This window comes from Lissotriton helveticus, chromosome 8 (genome assembly GCF_964261635.1).
Source record: "Lissotriton helveticus chromosome 8, aLisHel1.1, whole genome shotgun sequence".
Taxonomy (NCBI): domain Eukaryota; kingdom Metazoa; phylum Chordata; class Amphibia; order Caudata; family Salamandridae; genus Lissotriton; species Lissotriton helveticus.
In genome coordinates, this window is record NC_136069.1 from 469752030 (window position 1) to 469767245 (window position 15216).

Genomic DNA, 15216 nt, shown 5'->3' on the forward strand with positions numbered 1-15216 from the left:
TCGCACTACGCGAGCTACGCATAGCACTTCGCGAAATGCGTAGTACCCTGTTCGCACTGTGCAAAATGCCGTTTTCAATGATTGCACAGTACAGACAAGCATCCAGCATTGTGGAATCATTGAAAACGGCATCTTGCACAGTACGAGCTGTAGTTTTCTGGCGCTCGAGTAGATTTTTACTCGAGCTGCAGCTTTCTGAACGCGGACTGTTAGTTTATCATCGCGAGCGGTCGCAAGCATACGCGACCACTCGCAATGAGAAACCTGACCTCCCCGCGTTGAGAATCTCGCCGGGAGGTTTATTTTCCACGCTCGCGATTAGCAACTTGATGTTGCTGATCGCGAACGAGGAAAAAGTCTCGCCGGGATGTCATTTTGCTTGCTCTCGGTCGCCAACTTGATTTTGAGGACCACGAGCAAGCAAAAAATGACCACTACGCTACACGTGTTTGCACTGTGCTACGTGCAGTTCGCGTAGAGCGAAGTAGCGCAAACTTCGCAAACTAAGCGAGCAGAGCGTAGTGCTTTGCCCAGGGTTACTTTAAATGAGTCGAGTTTAAGAAAACTGAGAGATGACACAGCCATCAATGTTTCGATGTTGTGTTGTTGCCACACACCTCTAAATGAAGCCCTACATTAATGAACCTCTTCTACGCTCAATTTGATTTGGTTTCAGTTGAGGAAGAAAAATGTAGCTAAAGGGCTCCAGTATTAGGTGCGCGGATTACACTTGCTATTTCATCTTCACAAATAGAATTCGATACTTAAGAATTACAGAGAGAATGCTTATTCTGTTTTGAATTCCTTACATTCTAAAGTAGAAATAAAGTGAAGTATATGGTAACAAGAAAAGAGTGTGTAATGAACGTACGCAGCTAGGCCACTTGCACTAACTATTCCATGGATATAGTCCTTGTTATTCGCTGCTGAATGAAAACAGCCTTATTGAGTAGCGAAAACACCATGAGCGGTTGTCAGATATCTAAAATTGTCAGTGGTTTGTCCTTCGAGCTAATTACAATAAGACTGCAAGTGGGTAAACTGCACAGGTCGGCAGTTTTTTTTAAAAGTGTTTCCGAATGTTTGCTGGACACTTTCAAGTACCATATTTTGCAAATTTTGGGCAAACACAAAATCACTGACTGAAGACAGGAAGATCCGATTAAGCATCAGATGAAGTGGTCCGTTCACCCAGTGGTTTTTAATGAGCTGCTGGTTCTGAGAACCTGAGGCTTTAACCACGGTGGAGTAATCCCAAAAGAACAGGATGTGTTTTGATGGAAAATAAATGAATGACCAAAACATGCCATTCATACAAATTAGTTTGGACAAATGAAAAAAAACGAGTGTCGTATCACCAAAATGTCACTTCACATGAAGCACACAGAAGTCGAGGCGTTTTCATTCTCGGAACATCATAATAAAAGTTTTTAAAGCACGAAAATCATTACACAGTTTAGTAAACTCCATGAAATCTCTTTTCATATCAGAATATTACGATAACGATCGGTGTGAAGAACAATCGGCAAAATAAAGAACGTGAGCATGAGAGGGTACATTTGTTTTATTTTTTTACTGCAAGCATATGCTACGAAATAAAAAGAAAAACGAAAATATGTTGCTGCCTAAAGGTGGGCGGTCATAGGCTTTCAATAAAAAAATGCAAATTAAAAAGCACTGCATATAATTTAAATAGAACAGTATCGGTGCTTCCTAACAGGCGGGTGTACTTAGATTAGGCAAACCTGCCTGCCAGTAGAAAACTCCTGGTTTGTTTTTTAATTTAATGAATTTCTTTATTGCATTTTTCAAAAACCAAAAAGTGAACAGAAATCTCATGGCATAAATAAGCAGACTCACCCAATCCGATATCAACCACGTTATTAAATCAGGATTTAACTTAATACATATTGAACAATGTATGAGATATTCTTGCTATTTTAGTTTTAATGCAATTATTGGTACAAAAGTGGTACGATCAGCTTTGACTTACTGAAACCTGAAGACACAAGTTGAAGACACAACGATGACTGAAATAATAAAGACTCAAATATTCAAAGAAAAAATGCCTTGGCAAAGTAAAGTATTAGCCAAGCATCCTTTGCCCTAAAGTGCACTTCTGTTTTTTTTAGGCGGAAGTGTACATGTGCTCAGAAAAATGCTGTCCCCTCCAGTGTAACTGTGTTGGGTGTAAGCAACATGTGAATGACAGCAGAACAGTCCAATGAAGAAGAGGGCTGACACAAAGCCTGTCTATGTATGTACACGTGTGCATTAATGTTTTGATTGCATGAGGCTGGCCGCTAAATACAGAGCCATCTGCTGGCCAGACCTAAAACTATTGTTTTCTGTATTACAGTGCTTCTATGAGATACAGAATTTTTTCGTCGACGACTGAGTGTACTTTTGATATGTAAACTAGTCCCCCATGCTTTACAAGCTTAGCACTTCACAGAAGGCAGGTTGATAAACCAAACAGCCAACAGCATGAGAGAAATACTCCTCTGGGTGGAGCCAAACCTCACCCTACACATAAACACTAGTAACAATATATCATGCAGGCAGTAGACCTAAAAAAAAATGGTGGGAGGGGGGGGGGGGGGGGGGGGAGGAGCCGGAGTAAGTCTAAGGCTGGAAAAGGGAAAATGTTACCAAGAAGTGAGGTTTGTCTGGATTTCAAATGCAAGACACTGAAGCCACAGAGGCCGGGCGTAATGGAAAAAGGAGGTGCCAGAAAAATATGAACAGGAAAGCGACGTAATTCTGCCACGTTTCACACGTTTACTGGGCATTAAGGAAGGTCCATTGCCCAAGGTAAGCTCAGCCAGTAATCGGCACTCATGTAAAGTTGTAAGTGAAATAAAGCTCTAGAAAGAGCTGACTACATCAAGTAGCCTATCATAGCAGCGTCTGAGGCCTTTTATATGAAACTCTCAAGATCTGTCATGATGACTGACAACAAGAGGTTAAGGTTTTGAGAAGAGGGTTGACTGCCTTTATTCTGACTTTGGACAGAAGGCAATAATACTTACTGATCCTATTATTTGTTGTAGGGTGAAAAAAAAGTTTACCAAAGGAAGAATATTCGTGAAAGCAAGAGGAGTGATATTCAGGTATAGTCAACCCTCTAGTAATGCATATAAGCATGAAAAAAATACTGTAAGAATAGAAAAACCAGTCATATTCATTTTTTAGTCATTCTTAATTGAAGATACAAAAAACAGGAATCGCTCCAGAGAAGTTGAACCAGAAGGCATCTCGCACCAAATGTTCTCTCTTTTCCTATTCCCCTTTGGTATTTTCAAATTCCTAGTTAGAATTATTGTTAACTTCCCACAGATGTACTCCTGTAAGGAGGACTGAGAACCTTGACAAGTCCTGATCACTAAAGTTAATGAAAGAAATCAGTTTAGGGCCCAGTTCAGAAGTAATAATGAATTACAAATCCAAGACCCAACTGGGGGTGGAATTGGAACCATATAGCTAATGGTTATTGCCACTCTTTGTGGGTTAGTGACCACTCTTAGAATGTTTTTAGGGCGGGGAGATGGTTCAGGGTACTCTTTCAGGGGAATCAATATTCGGAAAGAACAAGGACATCTTTTTGATTAAATCTGTTTTATTGGTTTTTAGTAAACATTTACACAAGTTGTTATTACATCATTTCTGTAGCTGATAGCGACAGTAGATATTATACGACATCAGTATATGTGAATACAACAAAGGTGTTCCAGTATTGTTTTTTTTCCATAATGCTTTAACACATGGTTGTTTACAATACAGATCTGTCCATGACCAATATATCTGACATATTTGCTTATTGTGCGGAGAAGCATAAGGACATCTTTACACAGCCTGAGACAACCTCAAAACATTCCAGTACACAGACTACCTGAAGTCCTCCCTTGAGCAAACGACTCATGAGGACCACCAAGGTATCAAGAAGAGTTCTAGTTGCTCCAGAAAAGTGAGGCCAGACTCAAGTACCAAATGTCTTTTCTTGAATGAGGCCTTTGATGCTGTACAATCAATGTATTGAGACACAGCCTACCTTGGAGTCCAGAGACACAAAGAAGGGTTTGGGTATGCCTGTAAACTGTGCCAGTGGAAAATTACGGCAGAGTGATCCTAGTTTGCATGATGATAAAAGACCTTAACTAGGGCTTGTTGTACAGTACCTCTCAATCAGGGTATTAAGGCAGGAGGCCTGGGGCTTCAGTAGTATCAGAAACCATAATCGGAATCATGAAGCGCTTGCACAACAACTGTTTGCAGAAGGGGCAAAAACAAACCATATCCATTTTCTTGTCAACGCTACATTGAAAACCTGCCTGTAACTTTCTGAATGTTTATTTGGAAGTCTTCCATTTGATCAAATTTCAGAAGCTCATGTTCATGGATAAAAATAAATGTTTTAGGTCAAATAAAAGAGAAACAGAGCTACAACACTGGGTGCAACAGGAACTTTATTAATTTAACAAGTGTGCCAAAAAAACAAAAGAAACCATTATCAATTGTTATTTACATACCCACAATTTTTCAAATGGAACACACCACCTGGCCTACAAAGTGCAGATCATAGCTGCATATAAAATGGCAGCATACAGAATTAGTGCCTCTGGACAGATATTGTTTCACTGCAGGCCTATCAATTTATGAGTGCAAGTGCAAACTAGGAAACTAACATTAACACTGTAAATTGTTTACTTAGAATACAATCTTTTTGGAATCCAGAAGAACAGTGTTAGGATGCCATAACCAAGATTTTTTTCAAAGGTGAACGCAAAATCTGTTAATGCCACCTTCACAATGACAAGTGTAGGTCTCTGTGTTTTGGTCAATGGCAAGGATCCGCCAAACCACTGCACATCATTAACTTTCTGCAAAATATAGTAATACACAACAGTGGATTTTGGACTCATTTACGTACATTTTTGTAACACTCCGTGATACACAAAAGCAGCATCTGCTCTAGGGTCAATTTCGTAATCCTGGTTCTTGAAGCTCAACTACCAACATCAATTTTGGGAATAATATATATTTTTTCCAAATATAAACATCTGGCTACACAGACAAGTCATTTACAAAAATAGTTCCACACATTCTTAAAGCTTATTGTTTAACTTAAAAAAATACACACAAAAACCCAACCCTGATCTGTTTACATTAGTAAAGTCTTTTCATTTCAATACTAGCATTAATCATAAATTATCCAATGACCATTATTCACAACTGTATAACGGTCCATAAAACTAACAGTCCATTCTGATGTATAACGTCATCTTACCCCAAATGTAAACCTACCATAGAATATATACATATTGTTTTAATTTTTTCCCCAAAGGGTCCAGAGGGACACCATATAGGCAAAGAATCACAGACGACCGAAATCCTGTTGGTCAGATGCAATGTTTTGGCATTTACAATGATAAATACTCTTACTCGCATACACCATAGGCCTTGCATTGGACAGACAGAAAATTAAAAAAATGGTATGTCTCCTCAAAACAGATTTTAAAAGTGGATGCCATAGCTGATGGAGAAGTTGGACTAGCTTTGACTATCACTATTAGCCAAGAGACACAAACAAAAGTGAACTGGCTACTGTTCCAAAATGAACACAGTCTCTATGAGAAGTGGTCAATTAACAAAAACTGCTTAATTGCCATCACCCCATAAAGAACCTTTCATTAAGGTAATAGTATGTAAAACAAGAAATATTTAAAAAACAGCATCAGGCAAAGGTTTAGTTAATACAGCATCTGTGACACTGGCATACCTTCATTCCCAATTACATAAACAACAAGAATTTAAAAAAAGAAAACAAAAAACACAAACAGCTTGCAAGACCGCAGAGTTTCACGTCACACATGGACACGCTTTAAAAATCAGCAACCGGTTAACAGTTCTCTGGTGCAGATACAAACACTCACAGGCAAAACACAGACAATATTTCCAAGACACCATGTGAAGCTCTGGGTGAACAGCAAAGGCTTTGCAAGAGTGCTGGCGTGCAATTCCTCAGGGATGTAGGCGCCTAGAAAATCTGTTGCTCAAAGAGAATTTTTTCGAACCCTGCTGGAGCCGTGTGATAGAATTCACTGAACTGGCAATCCAAAATAGCACTGTCGTCCACTGCAAGACAAAAAGGGTGGGAGACGGATCCAAGGTAAATGAGTTAAATACTTTTAAATGGATGCAAACCAATCTGTACAATGTCCTTTGTTCTAAAAAATATAGTTTTTACTATTAGGCACTTTCTATACAACTTCTGTAAACTATTTCTTGATAACATACATATATAAACGTGTAATTTATTCTTTCATGCTAGACATCCTGACTGATTACGGATACCACTCTGTGATGACAGTTCACCATTCAAATACAGGCTTAAAAGTGACATTCAACACACAACAAATTTGCAAGCAGTGATTAACACCTTCATTCTGCACAGCCTATTTTAATCACTACGCAAGTCCAAGAAACAATCAACTGAGATGCGTACCATGTTTGTTACATGCACACGAGGGCTCGATACGCCTTGGTGTGTTGAAAGTAGTCTTAAAAGCCTACTAGCAAGGTTACTTAACATGGAAGTTGGTAATCATTCAAGTTTGTCTCCCTGGGGCTTATTTGTCTTTAGAGAAAACTACTTCTCTAAAGAGCTAAGAAAAATGCTATTGACAAGAATTAATTCTATTAGTAGTAGTCAGGAGAGGGATCTGCCAAAAAACAAAAATCACAAGTAACTGACATTAGAAGCCCAAGCACTTATGTCACAGATACCTCTGCTTGGGTATGATGTTCCAAGTAGCCGCAGAGGGAAGAAGCTCTACCCTACCTGCGCCTCATTCCCTTCTGCCAACTAGTTGCCAAGTCTTTATAACATCCTTAAGGCGCAAGCGATCCGGCTCTCCACAGGAGCAATAACAAGTGGGGAACGGGTTTACTGAATCTGGGTTGGCTGGTGCATACAGGCCTGGCTCTTAGCACAACCCCTTCAAATTTTAACTCTCCCATATGCTTTATGAGGTACAGCAGTAAAGCAATATCCAGAAAACGTACATGATCATCTGGATTGGCACGGAGGGAGCGGACATCTTTTACAACACAAATCTCAACAAGACAAATCAACAAGAAAAACCAAAGACAATCATCTTCGCCTTTAAACAATGAAAATGTCTTCACAAGTGCCACAAACACAGAAAAAGGTTCAGTATAGACAACGGTACATTTTTTTACTCACAAATTAGCACACATACAATACTACATTAAAAGGTTTCTTCACTAAAGATAGACATGGTTCAGACAGCAAAAGTAGGTGTCCCTGTCAGAAGAAATACAACCTTAGTAGAAATCACGTAAGCTTTACTCACACAAGTGCAGCAGAAATGATTAATTCCTTCTGTCACACACATACACACACGCTGGCCAAACGCTGGCCAGCAGTGGTGCAAACACACACTCCAAACCCTAAACCTCCACCCCTGAAGCAGCAACGGTGCAGGCTTCTATTATGTCAGAACAAGTATTAGCCGTAGCAGCCAACGCAATATTTTACCTTCAGTAATGCTTTTTCTGGGGGATACTTTATCTAATTGTAGGTTCCACAATTTAGAACAATCCCCATGTGCCAGAATGGATCTGGAAATTTCCAACGCACCACTAGGTGATGCTGTGCGGCTCAGAGTTGGTTCATACTGCCCCAGAAGTGGCAGAGCAAAGCCACATTTGAGCACGAGCCCTGCATGCTGATATTAGTTTTTCCCCCTAGCACAGAAAATTGTTGGTACCAGTCTTCTGAATACTAATTTGGGTCATTTTAGTTGGTAAAAAGCTCACTTCACAGAACAGGGAGTGAATTACTTACATTTGTGGATTACTAAAGACAACCCTTCACCAGAGGGACAGGTTGGAAAACCCCATAATCCAAGGCCTCTGTGTCAAAACCGTGCACAACTTACAAAGAGAGGTGTTCAATCTCCTGAGGACGAAATCACAGAACGCATCAATGACTTTTGTCTAGAAAAGCACCAGGCCTCTGTGGACGCAGATGTAATTTTACAACAAATTTGCTTCCCTGTTAGCCCACTACTTGTTGGCCATATTTAAGCACGGTGCCTCCCAAGGCTACTTTCAGCTTGACTTGAGGTAAGCACTCATTACAGTAATTCCCAAACAGGGTAGGCTATCAAACAACTGATGCTCCTATCGCCCAATATCAATCCTCAACGTAGACGTTCAGGTGCTGGCGAAAGTCTTTGCTGCTAGGTTAAGCAGTTTAGTGCAAGAAGACCAAATGGATTTATGCCTGCCTTATTATTCGCCACAAACTTAGATGTTCACACCTGTTCATGGCTAGGGCGCACGAAGTGGGGAAGCCCTAGTACGTTCATAATGGTTGACTTCGAAATGGCCTCTGGCTTTGTAAGTTGGCCATTCTTACACCAATTACTAGAGGAAATTACATTTGTGCCTCTTTTCAATAGTCAATACACTTTTACTTGGGCCCAAATAAGAGTTAATGACACGCTCTCCTCGCCCTTTTCAAGAGCAAGAGCCACTCATTAGGGTTGCCCCTCGTCTTAGTTACTCTTCCCTCTAGTGATTAAGCCATTGGCTGAATGGGTAAGGCAAGATGCTGAGGTACAGGATCTTCAATGGGTGGCAAACATGTAGGGCAGATGATTCCTATACGCAGAAGACCAGCTCCTTTTCCAGCAGAGACTGGCAATCTCTGGGCCCCACTTGATCAACATACTTAAGATATATGGCGAAGCATATGGGATCCTTGTTAATCTGAATAAATCAGTTGGTCTTCTTAACAGAGGATGCTGAGATACAAGGATGGGAGAGATTTATGTTCCACAGTGGACGGGTTCAAATATCTAGGAAATTCCATCTCGAAATATATACAAAGGTGTTGGGAGCCTCAAAGTGGGTCAGTTGATACATCAGGTGCAGAAAGGTATGTTTGCATGGGATAAATTCCCACGTAAGACAGTTGGAAGATTCACTGTAGTTAAAATGATTCTTCTCCCCCAAAATAACACACATTCCCAATATAACCACGACAGCTTCCTCTGGATTACTTAAAAATAAAAAGCAAAGCCTCAGGCCTTCTTATGGCCCGGAAAGACCCAGAGAGTTTTTGTCAATAAATGTGTTTACCTGCTATAGGTTGAGAATGCCAGACATCAATCTACCTGTACTACTTGGTGTCCCAACTACTACACACAAATAATTAGGTGTTCAGGGAAAGTAATGACCCTATTGTATAGGCTTGAACTGGATGAGTTAGAGTGCCCAGAGATGATCGGTATGCTATAGGGCTTGCACATTCCCCCAGCCCTCTCACTTCCCTGGTCCACTAAGCTGAGCATAGACAGCTGGCATGCTGCACTATAGTGGAATGAGTGAGATGGTAGCTACAGTAAGGAGACACCTCTGTGGCATGGGGTGATGGCTGTGGTTGAGAGCTAAGAATCATGGCTCCCATTCGTAGGATCTAACAGGAATCTCCAAGTTAAGCTATGTCTGGGTGGGGAAGAACATTATGGTTTTTCAGGATTTAGTGAAAGAATTTGCTTTGCACAATACTCAAGTTTTACCATTACCTACAGGCAAGTCATTCTTTAGATGACCACAAACAGGCCCTGACAGACTTGCCGGAGTTTAGCCTACTAGAAGCCAAATGGACCAGTGAGCCCCTCACATATTTGTAAGTCATTGGTAGTCAATACAGGGACCCCTTAAGGGACCTGCAGGAGGAGTGGCAAAGGCACATCTTATAGCTAGAAGCCAAATGGGTAGTAATGAAGATTGCGCCCAGACTAATTGTGATCTCAATTAGTCCAAGGCTGGTGCAGTTCAGATAGCTACACTGGGTATACTACACCCCAGAGAGAATGGGAAAGATGAAACGTGGTCACAGACTTAAAACTCCCCGGTGTGCAAGAGACACATTGATGCATATGGCGTGGGAGTCCTTGATTATAAAGAAATAGTTGTTCCGCATTCACACAATACTAGGGAAGTGGTTCATAGGCAGGTCACAATGACTAAGTTCACACTCTTGGACCTGGAGGGTCTTTGGGAATCAAGAAACCTGGTAGGAATGGGCCTATTTGTAGCCAAACGAGATACTTTGATCTAATGTTGCCCCCTCGACAGGGGAATGGAAAAACAGGATGGACACCTGTGCCAAAGCAGAGGAGGCAATGTATACCAGCACAAAAGCAAGAAAATATGGGGACATTTTAATCGCCTACTCTGATAACACAGTTATTTGAAGTAGGCTGGAGGACGAAATGTTAATCATAGTGAGGAATGACTTGTGTTAGGAAATGTGAACTATTACTATATGGTCCCATACGAAGAAGCATGTTCTTTTTCATCTTTTGCATTCATGAGAAATCAAATAAAAAGATGTGTGTCCCTAACAAGTTGCTCTAGCTGGGTGGATAAAAACAACCAAAACATGGGCGTTTGTTGACAAAGAGTCAGTAACAAGTCCAACCATTTGAGAATGAGATAGAAACAGAGTAATTTGAACGAGGATGTTTTTTAAATTAGCAATATAGAAAAACATAGCGTCAAAATCATGATATTGTAGGAAATGGCGTTCTCAGTAACAATTAAAGTATGATGCTAAGAAACAAAGTATGCACAAAGTGCAAGCCAAAATGCTCCAGTAACTTGAAAATAATAAAAAATGTGTAGAAAGAAGGATTACTGTTATCTTGAGACAGTAGTACAGCAGCTCTTGCATTTTTTAACTAGGAGAAAAGACTGAGCAGAAAATTTGTTCTTAAAAAAAAAAAAAGACAGACTGCAAGGCTTTCAAAAGTGCAACAGCAGCTAAATGAGATACATATTTTTTTGACAGGTTCCATTTCATTCACAACACATGAATAGAATACCTGCACTGGAACAGAATAGCCATGCTTAACCTTTTAAGGCAAATCAAGGTATTGAAGAAAATATTCACGTTTTGTACAGGGTCGATTTCTTCTTGCCTCTTCCAACTAGTTCCAGGTCTATGTCAGATTTGTGATGGAATAACAATTTGTGTACCTTAAAATATGAGTAGAGCGCGTCATGCTATTCCTGTAGATCAATCTTCATCGGACAATCATCTTGGAGCACCAAGGCTGAACTCAGATATGCTTCAAAGGGTCTTTTCAAGTCAGAAACCGCTTTCGCTTACCTGACTTGCCCCTAAACAGCAACATTTGTTGTCATTGGTAAGGGGATGATAAAACCTGACTGTGGAGAGAAAAGTCCTGCCATTTTCAGGCTCATTACCAGTATCAAAGTTAATCAATAAAGGGAATGGACACTAGTGTCTACTAAACAATTGGTTCAACTATGACAACCCTCATAGGCAACCTGATTCAGTCGATGCGGTATATCTTTTATCCGCCCCGTCAGGTGTCATGGCATATTCATAGGGTAGTCAAATAACGTGTGGTATGCCTGCCTCACCCGAGGCTACCTCTGGTCCAGGTAGAAGTGTCCAGAAATAATAGGGAGGGAAAAAACGTATTTTAAAAAACAGTGTGTCACCAGAAATTTTTTTTAATGAGAAGGTTGACACTGTTAATAAAAGTTGTCGATATATATGTAGTCGGGTAACTAGATTACCATATATCTATGTATATATGGATGCCTATGAGGGTTGTCATAGTTGAACCAATGGTTTAGTAGACACTAGTGTCCATTCCCTTTATTGATTAACTTTGTATCTAACTAGGGGAACTGAATGGACCTTAAATCCTCTTCCCTCCCTTTTGATAGAAGTCATTACCAGTATCACCAGGCTAAAGTGGGAGAGACATTGTAGGAAGCTGGCTCAGCACATACTATACCAAAGTAAGGTACAGTGTACACGGAGTCCAGTGGGTCCCGAGAGGTATAGCAGAGGCTAAATTAGATAATCACTAACAGCTCTATTTGTGGTAGTGTGGTCAAGCCGCTATGCTCATTAGGAGGGTATGTTAAGCATTTATTGTATTCACTCAATCAAGGCTGATGTCACAAACTCAGTGACAGATTCAGACCAATTAGGTAAGTATAAAAAAGGTATACTTATTTATAGAACCAAGCAGGACTTGGTACAGGTAGGTAATAAATACTTTCAAAAGCACAACTGTTCAAGGAAATGCAGTTGTTCTTGTAATTACAATAGTTACAGGTTGATATTGCCTTTTCAGAATACTTGGCATTACACAGTAAATACTTTCCAATTACTTTTTGGATTACTTTACAATAGTGCTCACTTTTCCCCATACATTAGCAGTTCTACATAGAACACTTTTCTAGACCCAAAATCTGTTACTATGGGTCTCTATGGGGGGGAAATGGTTATCGAACTCTGAGCTAAGTATTTGACTTACGAGGTTGAGGTGTCGGAATTAGGACCAAGGTTCCCCAAGGTCCAGGTGGACACTTTAATTGCACCACAAACGGCCCTGTGGTGGCCGGGTCCAGGGGCCCAATGTTAGCCAGCAAGCTAAGGGGGCCATTGGTTGGGGTCTACTGGCAAGCAGGCCACTTGGGAGTGGAAGCAAATCTCCTAGGGTTGCAGTCTGCACTGCAGGGTCCAACAACCGACACAAGAACTGCAGCACTAGTGGCTCGAGGCGGCCGGGTGCAGGAGGTAGAGCGGACGTCGGCGTCCCTTGGCTTCTCAATCACGACAGTCTGTTTCAGAAAGCAGCAGGCTTGTTAGGGGGACATCTTGGAGGCGACCCATGTCTGGGAAGGTGACTGGGGGTCTGGGAGGATGCTTGGACACCGTTGGTTGGGCCACCCAAGGCCGGGGAGGCGTCGAAGGCTGGAGTGTCTTAGGCGTCTGTTTCCTTAGTCTGCGATTGGTCGCGGTCTGTGTCAGTCAGACAGAATCATACTTCCTGGACCGCTTCGGTCAAGAGAACAGTTGGCTTACCGCCTTCAGTCGTGGTCGGGGAACCTTCAAGTAAAGGCTGCAGGTTTAGTTTCAAAGCTTTTGGGAGGTCAGGGGTCACCGGATCTCAACGTAGGATCGTCGGGGAGGGGGGACCTCTTTGGAGTATGGGGCCACTCGACCTTGGCCTGTAGCGGCCGGTGCAGAATCACAGGACAAGACTCTGAAGGTTAGTCATTTGTTTGAACAAATCCGGTGCTTACGGGAGACAGGCTGATAGTTGAGTGCAGGGAAGGTCCGCCAAGCTCCGGGGGTCTCCTGCTGCTGTACATACCAGTGCCTTCGCTGTAGGCAGGTTGTGGTTGGGACAGGCCGGTAGGGCTGGGGCCAAGTCAGTTGCTGTCCTCGGTTTCTTCCTGGGTCAGCACAGCTTTTCAGTCTTCCTTTCTTCCTCGAATCTGAGGAGGCAAGGTTCAGGGTTGCTAAATTTAGGGAATTTTTAGGGGTGTGTAGGTTGGGACCAATGGGTACCTTCCTTGGGGTGGGTACTACCCCTATTGCGCTACCCTCCAGTGGAAGGGGGCATTATCCTCTTCTTAACTGGCCGAGTCCCTTCATCTTCAAGATGGAGGGGACAGAGATGTGTGCTTCACCTCGCTTCCCTGACCTGCCGGGTGGGTCAGAACCAGTGTGAGCCAGTTGCTGGGGGCAGCAAAAGGCAGGGACAGCATCCAAAGGCGATAGGCCTTTGAAGCTTGCCCTTTTGTGGGTGCAGCCCATCTTGGTGGAGGAAGCATGACCCCTCTGCCCAGGATGGGATTTGTTTCTGCACCCAGATGGCGAAGGTCCTCTACCTGGGGTTCCAGAAACCGGTCTGGTGGTAGCAACGGTGGGCATACCAACCCCACCCTCAATCCTTTAAAAAACAGCCTTTTTTAGGGTATGGCTGCAGTCGCTCCAGAGGAAGGAGAAGAAATCAACAGGCACAAGTGCACTGGAGCCCTCCACCGTCACCAAGGAGCACACGCAGCAAGAAGAAGGCCCCTCCTCAACCAGGGACCAGTGCAGAACCAGTCTAGTGGACAATCTGAGTGATCGCATATTAACATCAGATGAACAGACAGTATTGAACAGAGGACTTGGATTTGTCCCTACTTATGCCGGTGACCCGTTCCAGACCCAATGTGAGCGGACCAAGTTTTGACCTTTGAGAAGGCAGTGACCGATGAAGTGTTGACAGTGTGTACTTAAAAAAAAATGTAATTTTTCAATAACCATCAAGCCGTCTCACAAAGGCGGTGCCATAGTCATCATGGATACACCAACATACCGCACAGAATGTTTACGCCAACTTAGCGATAGACGCTTCTACCCTCCTCTCAAATAGATCCTACTCAGAGAATCGCACGAGAAATTTCAGACCTCGCGGATGAAGCTAAAAACGAAGGGTGGATTACGACCCAAGAGGCAAGTTACTTGATTACCACACATCATATATTTTTATGTATTACCAAAATACATAAACCCCAACGAACACCACCAGGAATTCCAATAATTTCTGCCCCAGGTTAACCATTGTCAACTTTTGTGGACCATTTTCTGCACCCGATTGTAAGTGAGATGCCCACGTATCTCCAAGATACTAAAGACATTGTTAGAATATTACCGGAGATAGAGTTCAATGCAACCACTGACATTTTAGTTTCTTTTGACGTGGAGTATCTATATACTTCAATCCCTCAGGATGAGACTCTATATGCGATAAGGCTGCTCCTGGACAATAGAGTTAGATACAATATCACCTGTACATTTCATCATGGAACGCGCCAGAATGGCGATGAAAGAACATTTCTTCAAATTTGAGGATACGATCTACCTCCAAATATCAGGTACCTCGATGGACAGTGTGTTCACGCCTCGTTTAGCTAACCTCCATGTCCATCTTTTTGAACAAGACCATATAGTCACCAGTGACAATCCATTACACAATCAGATTATTTTAAGGAAGAGATACATCAATGATATTTGTTATCTGGCGGGGTGAACCAGCAACCATCCAGGAGTTTCAGACATGGCTTAACTCCAGAAATGATTTTCTGAAGTTTACAGTGGAATTCAGTAAAACAAGCTTGCCATTTATAGATCTACAGATCTTTTCAACTGTGACAGGACTAGAGAGCGAATTTTACAGAAAACCAATGGCAAGGAATTCACTTTTATTGATGATAGTTATCTTCCCAGATTGCTTCGCGATAATTTACCATACGGTCAATTCCTTCGAATTCGAAGGAACTGTTCCACCAAAGAGA

The 15216-nt window shown here is 42.0% G+C and overlaps 1 protein-coding gene and 1 long non-coding RNA gene across 2 annotated transcripts in view; one reads left to right on the forward strand and one right to left on the reverse strand.

Moving 5' to 3' along the window:
- Positions 1-2265, forward strand: part of LOC144772794 (uncharacterized) — a 174300-nt gene extending 172035 nt beyond the window's left edge. The window contains exon 3 of the long non-coding RNA XR_013599841.1: positions 2133-2265. This is a non-coding gene — a long non-coding RNA (uncharacterized LOC144772794). The remainder of the gene's footprint in view (positions 1-2132) is intronic.
- Positions 2266-4448: 2183 nt separating this feature from the next.
- Positions 4449-15216, reverse strand: part of SPRYD7 (SPRY domain containing 7) — a 231858-nt gene continuing 221090 nt past the window's right edge. The window contains exon 5 of the mRNA XM_078657370.1: positions 4449-6135. Within this exon, the coding sequence (XP_078513496.1) occupies positions 6038-6135 (98 nt within the window). The 3' untranslated portion in view covers positions 4449-6037. The remainder of the gene's footprint in view (positions 6136-15216) is intronic.